The sequence below is a fragment of the Perna viridis genome, chromosome 10 (assembly GCF_037379345.1).
Source record: "Perna viridis isolate PV_CMFRI_1.1 ecotype Kerala chromosome 10, ASM3737934v1, whole genome shotgun sequence".
Taxonomy (NCBI): Eukaryota; Metazoa; Mollusca; class Bivalvia; order Mytilida; family Mytilidae; genus Perna; species Perna viridis.
In genome coordinates, this window is record NC_142454.1 from 15329650 (window position 1) to 15344675 (window position 15026).

Genomic DNA, 15026 nt, shown 5'->3' on the forward strand with positions numbered 1-15026 from the left:
TGGGATATGCATACGCGGTTAACATATGTCTGTAAAATTATCAGTAATGAAGACAATTAATTATCAAAAGAACTAAACATAACCAAAAATATTCCTGGTATTACACTATAGAAAAAACTTGTTTGATGACATATTAAAGGGAGGAAACAAGAAACTATCTCTCTTCAGTAGTGATACCATGTTTTATGGTAACTCATGATACAATGATCAGATTGAAGTTCAAAGAGAAATAATCCAATTTCGCAAAAGAAATAAATGTGTTGTAGTAAAATCAGAATAGAAGTGCAGCAGAAAAAGTTCTATGCAGATAATTATTGGAAAGTAATAGGGCGGTAGAATAATATTTAAAAGTAGCGGAGGAATTTCACACAATAATATTGTCAAAAATCTTTTAAAGAATAAGCAAAGGAACAAAGGTTATAGCGGTGATCAAAAGAATGCAATCCAGGGACAAAGACCAGCCATGGAAAACAGACATACACAACAAAGAACATAAAGTAACTAAAATCATACATACTAAGTAACAAAAGCAAATGAGCAACTTAAAGCCTCTTATTGTTTAATTGTAAGAAATGATGAGTCGACATTTCTGAAGTCGGAAACTAAGATCTTTTTTTTTTCATTGAGATTCTGTATATGCTGATGAAATTTCACAGAAAAAATATTTGTCTTGAAGTGTCAGCAGATAGAGTTCTTTTTGTGAAGAGATGTAGGTCTGGATATGAAAGTGTCACATATATTCTGCAACCAAAGATTTAATGATTTGTTAAGGCTTTTTCTATGTTAACTGTACCTCAAATTGGTAGAATCACAAGTACTTTAATATTTTTAGTATTTATAGTAACGAACGCAAGGAAACAAACAAAACCACTAACAATGTACCATTTACATGAGTCAGAATATTAAAGATAGAGGTGGTTTAGAAAATGTTCAGTGTGATATTCAGGGTATAATGATTTATATGATAAATGAAGATGATATGACGCATTGTGTTTTTCACTTTTTAAACATATTACATAATATCGGACAATACAACACACAGAAGCAATACAAGCATATTGAACTCTGTATAACAATTGTATTTCTACGACATTGTCGTTAAAATGAGGAAAGAAATAAAATTGATAATGAATAGATAATTTTCTACTTCTGTACGTTTCTTTATTTGGCCGTAAAAGTGTAACACACAAATTTCAAAAAGGCTGAATCGGTCAATTTTGCAAATGAAAATTTGGTACAGATATAAATACGTCATTAATTCAAGAACCTACGGCGAGTCAAGAAATTGTCAATTGGTATTTTGTTATCATTTTTGCAATGATGACACATTTCCTTTTCTCTCCAAAGCATTAACTCCCTGACTTGAAATCTACGACTTTGTTATTGTTTCTGATAAAATATTGGAAATTAAGTCAATTAAATTTTGTTTTCTATGTGGTTGATTCTTATTGTTATCTTCAGTAGTTTTCAAATATGTCCTGTGAATTTTGATAATATAAAACATTGGTAATTTGATGCAATGTATTTTACTCAAGACATGAAATCTTAAAGCTGAATTAGCTGCCAAATTTGTTCATTTTGATTCTACTGAAATTTGCTGATTCAATGCATTAAGTTAGTAGTAGTTGAAATTGAAGCAATGAATGTCAATAATACCTACAAAATATTATGAAAACAAGCTTCCTTTTCCGTTGAACAACCACTTTCGCTTTGCAATCAGATTTTTTTTTTAATAAAAAAGCGATCCTAACAGCACATACGCGGATTAAGGTCACCAGAAGTCACATGCATACGACTTTATCCAGGTCGATTTTTTGTCTTGCAAGACAATAAATATATAGACACATATTTCATGCATTTAATGCATTTTATTTGTGGATATCAAATGAAGTTATACTGGAAAAGTACAATTTAGTAGAAATAATTTTAAGTTCAGGTATATTTCAACAGAAACAAACATTTACGAAAATGACAGCTAATGTAGCTTTACCAAAGTGTAGACAATAGTACACTTTAACCAGATTTCAATATACAAAATGATTTCCAACACAATTGTATGGACCACTAGACCATTATGAAACATTGATAAATAATCTATCCAAGTCGCTGACCTATAATATTTCTTATCTTGTAGTGTCACAAGACTACTCTGTCACAATTACACACATACGATGAAATTCATTGTACTATTCGGAATATGTGCTTCTTTGGTCGCCGACGTATTGTCTGCATCGAAAGAAAAACGGATATTATTAGATGACCAGAATTATGTACAATCCCAAATTCACCAGCTTACTACGGACATTCAGGATCTGAAAACAAAACTAGCAGAAAAAGATATTCATTTAGTGCAAATGCAAAATGTTGTCCATGGACTGGCCGATAGACTCACTCAGAAAGACCAACAAGTAAGTATCAAATGCATGTTAAATGAAACATTTAATCAAAAACATATCTAAATCATTGTAAAAGTGACATATCAAATTAAAAACTAATCCTAGGTCATTGTCTAGGTGCCTCAGTTGCCTAGCAAACTCTAGATCGACTTTTTTAACAACTCTAAACGAGTAACACATGCTACTTCATATCCTGAGAAATAAGACAAAAGCTGAAATAAGAAAAAAATAAGATATAAAATAAAAGAGTCAAAACAAAACAAATAATAAAAAACAAAAACAACAACAGAAAAACAAAAACAAAAACAACAAAACAACAAAACAACAAAAAAAAAACCAAGAAAACAAAAAAAAAACAACCAAAAAACAAAAAAACAAAATACAAAATACAAAAACAAAAACAAAACAAAGGAACCCTCCCCCAAAAAGTAATAAAAATGTGTATTAAAAAGGGTGATTGTTTCGATAATATATAAGCATGATGACCGATCTGAATTCTATTAAAACGGTAATGATGATGATGAATGCCCTATAAACAACAGTTAATTACTTCCCTTTCACCCGCAATGTAAGCAAATACATTTGTCTTATTGCTTTGCACAATATATTAAACTGCTGAAGCAGAACTAATTCTTTATATGATAAATGAGCATAAATAAATGTGCACAACATAAGGTATTGATAATATATCAACCGTTGTTTTCTTTGTTGGTTCTATGCAAGAACTTATTTCAATTTATTTATCCAGGTTGAGTCCCTGCAGAAAGCCGTCCAGGAGAAAACAAACCAGATAGATAACATCACTACTCAGATGACACAACTTCAAAGCAAAGGTTTTTATATGTAACAATACAAACGATGACAAAAAATAAGATGTATCTAAATTTTAAAATCTTGAAATTCCACAGAAAGTTTCAAATAAGTTTTACAACTTTGATAAAACTATTCCTCTTAAAGTACGTGTGTCCATGAACCAATCAGGCACATTATGACACGCCTACAAATACGCTACATAGTTAAATTGTGCCAGAGTTTTGGAATACAGATCTGACCCGAATTCTTTAAGAAAAAAATGGTTTAAATTTGTTGCGTTTACTACTTAAGTACCAGACTACATAAAATTCAGACACTAACTATGGTGAAGTGATACATGGTGTAGAAAAACCCACCAGACAAACGATGCTTTTTCAGTCTACATATGTTATACATTCACATAATGATAATCATGTTTGCATTCAGATATGCACTTTTTAGCAAATCATACATTTGTCTCCAGCTAAAAACAACCAAATAAAACCAAAGCAAGAACGATAACTCTTGAAAATGTCAATTTCATGTACAATCTATATAATTTTTATATTAAAAGCGCAACAAGCAAATGAAAATCTAAGGTTGGTTTTGTGATCAGTAACTGTTTCTGAACAGAAACAGAACTAGTATTGGTGGGTTTTTGACATGTATGAATCACCATCTGCCTGATTTTTATAAAGACTGCTGCTTAAATGTTGTTGGGCATTTTCATACAAAGACAAATGTAATATATACATGAAAGTAAACAACTGTTATTTTCAATGCATAAACCTAAACAATTTAAGGATGACTGAATACTACTTCATATTGTAATAATTTATTTCAATGAGTAGACGTTATACTTACTAGGGTAATACTGTAATGTCAGGGGTCAATTCTCAGCCGAAACTGATGTAAATAATGTCGTGTATAACTGATTTTGTATATCATTGCTTCTACAGGATCAGGCGGATTCTTATTATCATTTACATTCTAAATTTATATTTTCTTTACATAGAATCTGCCATTAGCTGTTTTTTAATTGTTTTTGATGAATTGATGCTGTCGAAAATAAAAACAAGTACATTGATACTGACCTGGTCAAAATTTCACATGTTATGTTGCCCCAGTGATACACAACTTGAAAAATTACTTAAGTCTGAGAAAACATTTAACTGTTTGTGACGTCATCAATGTCAAAGACTTTGATTGGAACTTGGAAGTTAAGAATATTTTCGGACTTGAGCATTTTTAACCCTTGTTGCGTTAACTTCCTGTCAGGCTGAAATCAGGCTCTCAATGCTTCTAAGGTCAAAGGTTAAATTTGCATCATGAGGAATTACGCATTAACCAAACGCACAATGAAACTCATATTTGGGGTTTACGTAATCAACGCGTAAAATGATATTTATATTTTGGTTCAAACTAATTCATGATTCGTATGTGTGGTACTCGCATGTTTCTAGAATAATAGCTGAATTAAGATCAACTTCCTTCCATGCAATTGTTATACAAAAATTACAAACAATAAAAGATAAAAAAAACAACACAAATTACTAGCATTATTAATAAGACAAAAAAAAAACCGAAAGAACATAAAACCGAAAAAAAAAATTAAAATTAAAAAACCAACACCCCATAAACACAAATAAAAATCAAAACAAGACAACAAGACACAAATAAACACAAACAAACAAAAAAATAAAACAAAAACAAAATAAAATCCAAAGCAAAACAAAAAAAAACAAAAAAAAAAAAAAAAAAAAAAAAAGAAAGAAAGAAAAAACGGATTTAAGTAATAAATACCAATAAAAGAGTATAATGTACATATATCCTAAGATCAATTAAGACGAAACGAAAATGAAAAGGGAAAGGGATTAGGTGCGGGGTTAGAACAAGTGTTTTCTGCATTTCTCATCGAGTTGTCATTTCCGATGTGTGACGGATTATGAAGGCATTTGTGATGGTTTACATACCATTTGGTATACAAGTTTATAATGGCGGCCATATTTAATGTCATTACTTAAAGTTTGAGCTATAATAATCTTAATTGGTAGATATTCAGAATCATAAATATTGAAAAACTTATGGTTTATGTTTCAGTATCTATGCTTCAGGATGACAACACAAAAGTAGCATTCTACGCCCATTTGCATGCCAACCTAGCACTATCAGGAATGAAAGCATCTCAAACAATTATATATGACACCGTAGACACCAACGTTGGAAATGCATATAATAAGGCCAATGGCTGGTTTACTTGCCCATCCCCAGGGATATATGTTTTTAGCATTGTCACCGGAACTGGCGACAGATCCCATGCAAGCGTACAGCTAGTTGTCAACGACGTCGTACGAGATATCACTTGGGCTGATTCAATGGACCATGACGATAGAGCGGTTGCTACTTCCTCTACCCCTGTCAGTCTCAAAGCTGGTGATATTGTTAAGGCCCGTATCGGATCTGCATTAGGTGGAAGTATAATGGAAACTGATGCATACATACGATGCAGCTTCTCTGGGTTCAAGCTTTAGAGAAACGGACAAAAATTTAGCCCAACTTCATATTGTTGTGCAGCAGTTGAATAGTAAATGCAATTAAAATATGTAGAAACTTTACTATTTTTAAAATTACTATTAAGGTTCATCATTACCTTTCGACAAATTAGGCCTTAATTTTACTTAAACTTATTCCCCTTTGACTAGAGAAAAAACTGTGTATCTTGAAGAATTTAAAGTCATAGCAGCCCTTAGATACAAGAAAGTTACATATATTGTATGTAAAATTATATATATAAAAAAACTGGCCTGACTTTTCCTGTTTACGTTTTATCAATTCAGCAGAGAGGGCGAAAATGAACGTCCGGATAATATTTTAAGATGTTCCCTATGTATTGAAGGGAAACTCTGTTCACAGTGACATGCTGGTCAATAGAAAGACAATGGCCATATACACATGTGATTTAAACTGTGTAAACGAGTTGACCATATCAAGTACATCTCAAGTTTGTGTTTATGTTTGCACTCTCAGTAGAATTGAAAAAAATAAGTCCCCTGCAAAGTAAGTTTTTGATACAATTTAACATAAACTTGATGTAACTTTTTTATATATAGGGATTGCAATGTCTTTAAATTTTCGAGTTACACAGGCTTGTCTGTAGTCAGAAGGAAATCAGTGGTGAAATTGGGGTCATATTTGTCGAAAGGTACTGATGAACCTTAATTTTTTATACAAAATTGTTGAGTTCAAAATCGGTATCATAGCTCATTTGCTTCTGTTACTTTGTATGTATGATTATAGTTACTTCATTTTCTTTGTCGTGTATGTCTGGTTCCCATGTCTGGTCTTTGTCCCTGGATTACATTCTTTTGATTACCGCTATAACCTTGGTTCCCTTGATTAACATACAATTTATTAGCTTATTATGGATTTTATCTCTCCCTCTGTCTTTGGGGCAGGTACAGTATGTCCTGCTTTTCTTTTTTTTTCTCCTAGTTTTTCCTGTCATCTCATGGGAATTTTGCAGTGAAGCATCAAAAGAAACAGATTTATGACTGCTTTTTTATTTTTATCAGTATAGATAGTTGACTGCTGTTAATAACCATATTCTTTGTCAATACTGTTTTGTCTTGACTGTGTATTTGGTTTTGACTCAGAAGTTTTATGTTAGTTGTTCTGTTTTTATTTTTTCTGTTCATTTGTTTTTCTGTCTCTTTGTTGGGTTCGCTGTCACTATCTACATCATCATTCTCAGAAATTATGGGCCGGTAGACGGATTTTTGAAGACCCATATAGCGTCTATTTTTGATGTACTTGAAACTCATTTAATAATTTATTCTTGTTTCGATTTTAACATATATTAGCCAAATTAAACTGTTTGGTCTGTACTAGGCGATTTGTAAAAAAAAAAAACAAAACAAAACAAAACAAAAAACACCAAAAAGAATCAAAACGATTTGTTTTACTTGGAAGAGTAATCAAGTGAACCAAGGTTATAGCGGTAATCAAAAGAATGTAATCCAGGGACAAAGACCAGACATGGAAAACAGACATACATAACAAAGAACACAAAGCAACCAAAACCACAGACACAAAGTAACAAAAGCAAATGAGCAACTCAGACTCCACTTAAAACAGGGAGCATGGACCAGGTGCACCGGTAGGGCAAGCGTCAGGAAGCAACATGTTTACAAAAGACATATACTTAGAAGTGACATTGTGATCTACTTTTAGACCCTAGTTTTGAATGACAACACTGCATTTATTTCTTGACGAACAGGCGGATTTATGCTTCTGATATGTCTATCATCCAGTATTGGTCTGAAAAAAAATCCCAATGTGGGAGGGTTTCGTTATCTGGCCCATGCACTACTGCTTCTGCACTTTAACGCTCATTCTTTTGTTTTTGCTGTCTCTGTCCCCCCCCTTTTTTTTTAAAATTTTATGAATTTTTGTTCAATTAATTTTCACTTTCAGTTTTATCATTTTCAGTTTCTACACAATTAGTATCATTTTTATAATCATCATCGCATTTAATGTCACTAAACATGCCAGGGTCAAGCTGTGTCCATAAATGTTATGTGATTCACATTTCCAGTCAGTTGGGCAGTCTGAAGTTATGTTCTGCCTCTTAACATAAATGACTAGTGATAACAATATTGTTTCTCTCTTTCGTTTTAACCCTGTCGTAGTGGGTTAGTATTCCTTCATCTCTAACCCATTCTGTGCAGAAGAATCTTTGAATCCATTTGATGGTGTTGGGTTCAACGATTTGCCCAATAACATTTTATAAACTACATAAGTAACAATAATTCCACGGTTTACAGTAACATGACCAAATATGTTAATATCTCTGATAAATATAGGGTTAACAGTGTTTTGGGAATTACTTGTTGTGTCAGTGCTGTTGTTACTGTTTGGTTTACGTAAAATGTGCAATCGATGCCATTGTTTCGGCGATGATTTTAATTTCGGTAGGACGATTATTTATAGCACTTGATGGGCCTTTATTAGCCACTTTATCACATTTCCGATGATCCTTTTGATCTTAAGGATTACCATAACCAACACAAACTATTTTATAATCACAGTATATGACTCAAAATCACAAAGTTTGTTGGGCAAACCTCATAGCACGACAAGGAGCACAATCCATCGTTTATTTTCATTGTTCCTTTAATTAATCCATGACAAAAAGAAGGAAATCGGGTAATACACAGTGTTTAATATAAAATTAATCATTTTTGAATATACAGTGGATTGAACATAAACTGTAAGAGGTTGAATTTCATTGCTTTTGATGTATTCCCAAATGCGCTTTACAATTATTATAAAATGCTAAAATTCAATATGATCGTGTTTGTTTATTATTTTCACTTAATGATTAATAATCGAAGAAATATCTTATTTTCAAATATAAAACTATACTCAGGCGAATGATTCCATTTGAATTAACAACCAAACGTTAATCAATATAACCCTTTTGAGATCACATTATGTGTTTGCCGTTCTACATAACTTATATGATACAAATGTTTTACCAAGTACAATTTTATATTATTATATCCAGCTTATTGGATTTTGGGAGTTCAATTTTTACCAAAGTACTACTGTTCATGGTCAAATCGTCATAAAAATTTTGCTTTATGACAGGCCTCTAGTAAATCTGTCACTTTGAAATTATGTTATTACTTAAGTAGCAGTCATTTAAGAATCATGCAAATTTTGTAAAATGTGATACACCTAAACCAGGCTACACATTTTTAGTTTGGTTAGTTATTCAGTTGCTTTATAGGACTATATTATTATTCATTCCTATCTGTTTGCTCTTAGGAGATAATCTACATGAAAAAGCCAATAGTTTCTATTGTATCCAGTGTCATTTACAGAGTTTTCCCCCTTTATTTTGAATTTTACAGTACATTCAATATACTTTTGTCCCTATGAACAAGGATTATGGGACAAGCCACTTTATTTTCTGTTTTCTATAACATTTTGAACAAGATATCAATAATGAAATTATGTCGGCTTCCAACCATGAATCACAATTGTGTATGATTTTTATGTTGAGTGCTACTTAAAAGCAGCTATGAATGTGAGGTCTCATATTATTACGTAATATATACCACCTACATTGTTCTCTGCAATCTGCTATTTTTGTCCTTTATATATGGTTTTATTCAATGTGAAATAAGATGTACCTTAATCCAAATTACTTTCCATAGTAAAAGATTTAATAAATTATAAAATAATAAACACACTTCATAGAGCGTCATCTTTCATCTATTGAAAATTACTTCATTATAAAATGAAAATTACTTTATTCCAATCAAAGTTATATGTTTTGATGTAAATGTAATAAAAGTTTCGTATGACAAAAGTTTTAATGAAACTTGTTTTGTGTTTTTTTTTTGTGGTGGTCAAAATGTTATTATTGTAATGTCATTTCTTTGTTTCAATGATCGTTTAGTCTTACTTTGTCAAAAGACAGTTCATATTGTCTTAAAGTTCGTGTTAAAATACCTATTATCTACATATCTCAATCAGCAAGTATTATCGATTCTTGGTGCATTTTAATTGCAAAATAATAGCATTAACTTTGCAATGTAATAATATTTGGAAAGTTGGATAACACTTTTTGTAATATCGCCGTAAAACGTTTCAAATGTAAGAGTAATCAAGGGAACCATGGTAATCAAAAGAATGTAATCCAGGGACAAAGACCTGACATGGAAAACAGACATACACAATAAAGAACATAAAATAACTAAAATCATACATACAAAGTAACAAAAGTAAATGAGCAACTCGGACTCCACTCTAAACTGGGAGCATGGACCAGGTGCACCGTTAGGAAAAGCGTCCTCTGCTTTTCTAGAAACACCTGCCGAGTTGCTCATAAAAAGTCAAGTCCGGGGTAGACAAACGAGGAAAGGAAAACTATGACCCGTTGAATAAATCAGTTTTCATGGTGCAGATGGATACACCATAACGATCCACGAGTTCATGATGTCGACCATAAAACTTCTGTAGTGATGACTTTAATCTTGTAGCAACATACCCCTGTTCCAGAAGCCTATTTGTTAGAGTTCTAGCGCGATACAAAAAGTCTGCGTAGTTTCGGCAAGTTTTGGCATAACGTATGAGTTGTGATATGAACACTCCATACGCAGGAGCCGAAAGGATGTTGCCACAGATGAAAGGAAAGTTGACAATTCTGAATAAAAAGTCATCACGTTTGTCGTAAAGTTTGGTCAATAGTTTTTCTTTACCATCGATTTCTAAGTGTAGGTCAAGATATGAGGCTGAGTTCACAGTGTCTGTAGTATCCTTTATCTCAAGTTCTTTTGGATAGATGCGATGTATCAAATCCCCGAAATTGGGATTGTTTAAAGATAATACGTCATCTATATAGCGGAAACTGAGATTGAAGGATCTAGCCAAACGATATTCTTTCTTTCCGATCAGATCAGCTATAAATTCAGCCTCATAAGAGTGAAGGAATAGCTCAGCAAGTAAAGGAGAACAATTTGTTCCCATTGGAATGCCGACCGTTTGTTGAAAAACACGTCCACCACACTGGACAAATATGTTGTCGATTAAAACTTCCAGCATTTTGTAAACATCTTCCTCTGTATATTTGGAAGATGATTTTGAATTATTTCTTACAAAGTATGAGGAATCTCTACAAAGAACTATATATTTGTATCTAGGTGTACCATCTTTTCTGGAAAAACAACGATGTATAATGTTTTTAAGTCGGGATTTTAAATGAGTATGGGGAATAGAAGTATACAGTGTTGAAAAATCATAGGTTTTAATGCTATTATATTCAGATAATAGTCTTGAACTGATTGTCTCCAAAAATAGAAAGAAAAAAAATTTAAAAAAAACCAAAAAAACGATGTAATATTACTTGGAATCTATTGTTTTCAAAATGATGAAAATATTGTTTCAATGAGTTTCATTAATATATTGATTAAATGTTTCAAATATGTATTCAATCGTAGCCTTGACCGGACATTTTTCTTCCCGGTGGAGTTGTTGTCTCTTTGACGTATTTACCATATCAATTGTCGTTATGAATAAAAATAATAAACAAATCTTTGTTTTGAGGCTATGAATGTTCAGTTATGCGAACCATTGTCATTTACTGTATGTTTATTATGTCGTTCGTACCTGACGATATCTTTATTTCCGATTAAAATTGTCTCATTACTATAACCCTTCATTATCAGATTGAAAATATTCATTTCATCGATTTAATAATATCATCGTGAGTAATACAAGTTGCTCATACTTTTATATTGTTGTTTCTCCGAGTCTTTAAAAGACACAATTTATTTTCTATCCCAGAACAACGACTTGGTGAGAATTAATCCTTATGACCGTATAACTCTAAATGAAATTTCAATCAAAATGGAACATAGATCATACTCTTAATATTTAAGTAGTACTGTTATCCTGTTAAAGGAAAACTATTGACAAACGTTACGACAAACGTGATGACTTTTCATTCAAAATCGTCAACTTTCCTTTCATCTGTGGCAACATCCCTTCAGCACCTGCGTATTGAGTGTTCATATCTCAACTCATACGTTATGCCAGAGCTTGCCGAAACTACATAGACTTTTTGTATCGCGTTAGAACTCTAACAAATAGGCTTCTGAAACAGGTTATGTTGCTACAAGATTGAAGTCATTACTACAGAAGTTTTATGGTCGTCATCATGAACTCGTGGATCGTTATGATGTATCCATCTGCAGCATGAAAACTGATTTATTCAACGAGACATAGTTTTCCTTTCCTCGTTTGTCTACCCCGGACTTGACTTTTTATGAGCAACTCGGCGGGTGTTTCTAGAAAAGCAGGGGACGCTTACCCTACCTGGCCCATACTCCCAGATTTTAGTGGAGAAGAGTTGCTCATTTACTTTTGTTACTTTGTATGTATGATTTTAGTTACTTTATGTTCTTTGTTGTGTATGTCTGTTTTCCATGCCGGGTCTTTGTCCCTGGGTTGTATTCTTTTGATTACCGCTATAACCTTGGTTCCTTTGATTACTCTCTAACACATTTTAAGAGATATCAATATATTTGGTATTAGTGAAACCAACTGAAAATTGTAAAATAGTAATTTGGGAATGTGTACTCTCAATGATTTTATGTAATGCGGAAATATATATCATGGCATATCATTGGATGTGGAACATGCTTCTAAATTGATTGGAGGTAGTTTCAATTGTCGTTCTTTTTTGCATATTTGCAAAAGTGATAAAAAACCATTTCCCGACCCAGTTTTTTACCATTTAAATAAATAACTCTGACCTTTGACTTTTTTAGGAGCGAATTAAAAAAAAAACCCGATACTATTGAAATAGCAATGAAAAATAAGTTTTTGACCATATCTCTTACTATTTTGACATTGCTGAATAAACACCATTCTTTACTTGTAGAGCTTGTTATATTGAACATATTTGTAATTTACAGTACATTTCTATCTGCAGCGGTTTGTGATTGATAAGCAAAACACTGCAAAAATTACTAAAAATACCTGTTTTGGGGCTATAACGTCAAAACGCTACATCAAAACTCTTAGTGTTCTACATAACAATTGAAGATACACATTTTTCACATCATCATTTTCTCCTATCTATTTACGTTTTAAAGTTAGTCACATAACAGGACAAAGGTTAAATTTCAAAGTGACATTTTACTTTGACATTTTTTGACACACATATCATCTAAGATCAATAGTGAAGGTCCCAAGTCTGTACGACTTAGAGTTTTAAAGAGGCTAACTGAATTGTTTCATTTTATGTCGCGAAATCGCGTAACCAGGGAAACCTGAAATCTTTTCAAAACATTGTCAAATAGTACTGCCCTCTGTTTCTAAACATTTTGGATTTTTTTGCTTATGTGTACCATTAACGGTTTAAGAAATTTTTTACCAAAATGAGTTTTTCCGCTACGGGACAGATTACTCTGGAAGACAAATGATCACGTCTCACATGGTGAATACCAGGGTCTTATCTCAGATTGCAGAAGATTGTCAAAATCTTGTTGCGATACAATTTAATCAGCAGAGGGGAAATTTGGCGGCAAAAAAATATAATCAGAAGAAATACAAGAAGGTCTTTCCATTGAAAAGGGATAGACCATAATAATTTAGATGCACTATTAGAAAAAAATATGGTAGTGCAACTAACTGTTGGTGTGTGACGTTAGTCGAGATTTTCCAAATGATGTTGTCAGTGTACAAGTAGAAAAGTTACTATTATTCTATATTGAAGAAGATGTTTAGCGTTATTCATATTCGGTGTCAATGGAAGACCCAGACAGTGGCTGGTACGTGCAACATTTTGTTTAAAAACATCTCCATAAATGAGAGATAAAAAATAATGTTTTCGAATAAATGACTATTAGTTTGTAATTGATTAAAATGATCAGGCTGAAATAAATAGCACATAACGCAGTATAAACGTTTAAATCAAAGGAAATTTCTCCTTAATATGTTCATGATTTAGTTGATTTGTCAGGAAATTTTGTGCATACATTCTGAGTCATCCACTTTCGATGCAGAAAAATCCTTGTTGTTTATGACATCATAACATAACTTTGGAATATATAAATTGGTGGGATAAAATTTACCATGTACAACTCATATCAAAGGATCTGCCTGATTTCTACGTGGACGGTCTCTGATTATGTTTAGTCCACAGACATCCATCACAAATACTTCGACATTGCAGTTATTCTGATAAAACATCGTGTTTCCGTGTCGAACGAGTAGCCTTTTATGAAACTTCTAGAAATACTTCATTCATCTGATACTGTTTTAAAATAAGACTACATTTAAGATTTAAAATTTAGGAAATTCGTAACATGTGTAGCCTACCTAGCCAACAGAGCATTGTTCGATATTGCCATAACGTCGTCGTCGGCCGCGATCGTAAACAATTTTTCTAACCTGTTCTCCTCTAACGCTGTTGGATCAATTAAAACTTAAAAGTATAAATGTTTTTTATATATTCTGCATAGAACTGATGTCGGCGGGTTTTTATCCGTAGACTAACCAGGCCGGCGTTACTAAAAATAAAACAGAGGGGTGGGTCAGACAACAGTTTTTACATTTATCTGCAAAACCGTTAGGTTAAGCCAAATTCTGACGGGGTTGGTTAAAGTGTTTAGCATGATGAGATCTATCAGTAGTCAAATTGTGCGTGAGAATCGCCCTTTTTGACTTTTTATTGCTGTTCTAATGTTATTACCCAACAAATCTTCTCCTCTGACACTGATTAACTAACTAAAACCAAACTGGGTATGAAAGTTCTCTAGGATATTCTACATAGAATTGATGTGGTAATGTTGTAGCAGTAGACTAACATGACCGCTGTTCCTAGAGCATAACATAGTGGGCAGACAGTAGTTTTGTGCATGTATATTTTCAAAATTGTTAGGTTTAACTAATATCTGACATTTGGTTAGAGTGTTTGGCATGATGAGATCCATCCTTGGTCAAATTTTCGTAAAAGTCTGTTTATCCATGTTGGAGCAATTGCCCTATTTGGACGTTTTCTAGCCATTTGTAATGTAATGACTTTTTTCCTTAGAAACCAATGGGCAGAATTCAATGAAAGAATCTGATTGCTCTCACGGTATTTTACACAAAACCATGTTTGGGTCTTTTGATTCCTTATAAAATATAGCCACGTGACTAAATATAAACGGGACAATCATCAGTTTTCCGTGTTTATGCCCACCACCTTTAGGTTTAGCAAAAAATTTACTTGGAGGCAATACTGTTCAGCACGATGAGATATATCTGTGGTCAAATTGTCGA

The 15026-nt window shown here is 32.6% G+C and overlaps 1 protein-coding gene across 1 annotated transcript; it reads left to right on the plus strand.

The window, feature by feature from the left end:
* The first annotated feature begins 2129 nt into the window (after positions 1-2129).
* LOC148604691 (heavy metal-binding protein HIP-like) lies at positions 2130-5803 on the plus strand. The gene is made up of 3 exons (XM_088549968.1): positions 2130-2408; positions 3145-3229; positions 5289-5803. The coding sequence occupies exons 1-3, from the start codon at positions 2172-2174 to the stop codon at positions 5717-5719; spliced, it is 753 nt and encodes a 250-aa protein (XP_088406094.1). The 5' UTR covers positions 2130-2171; the 3' UTR covers positions 5720-5803.
* Positions 5804-15026: the final 9223 nt, after the last annotated feature.

Coding starts and splice junctions, on each gene's coding strand:
- LOC148604691 (XM_088549968.1), top strand. CDS start 2,172: ATGAAATTCATTGTACTATTCGGAATATGTGCTTCTTTGGTCGCCGAC. Junction 2,409..3,144: donor TCACTCAGAAAGACCAACAA/GTAAGTATCAAA, acceptor TTATTTATCCAG/GTTGAGTCCCTGCAGAAAGC. Junction 3,230..5,288: donor GACACAACTTCAAAGCAAAG/GTTTTTATATGT, acceptor TTTATGTTTCAG/TATCTATGCTTCAGGATGAC.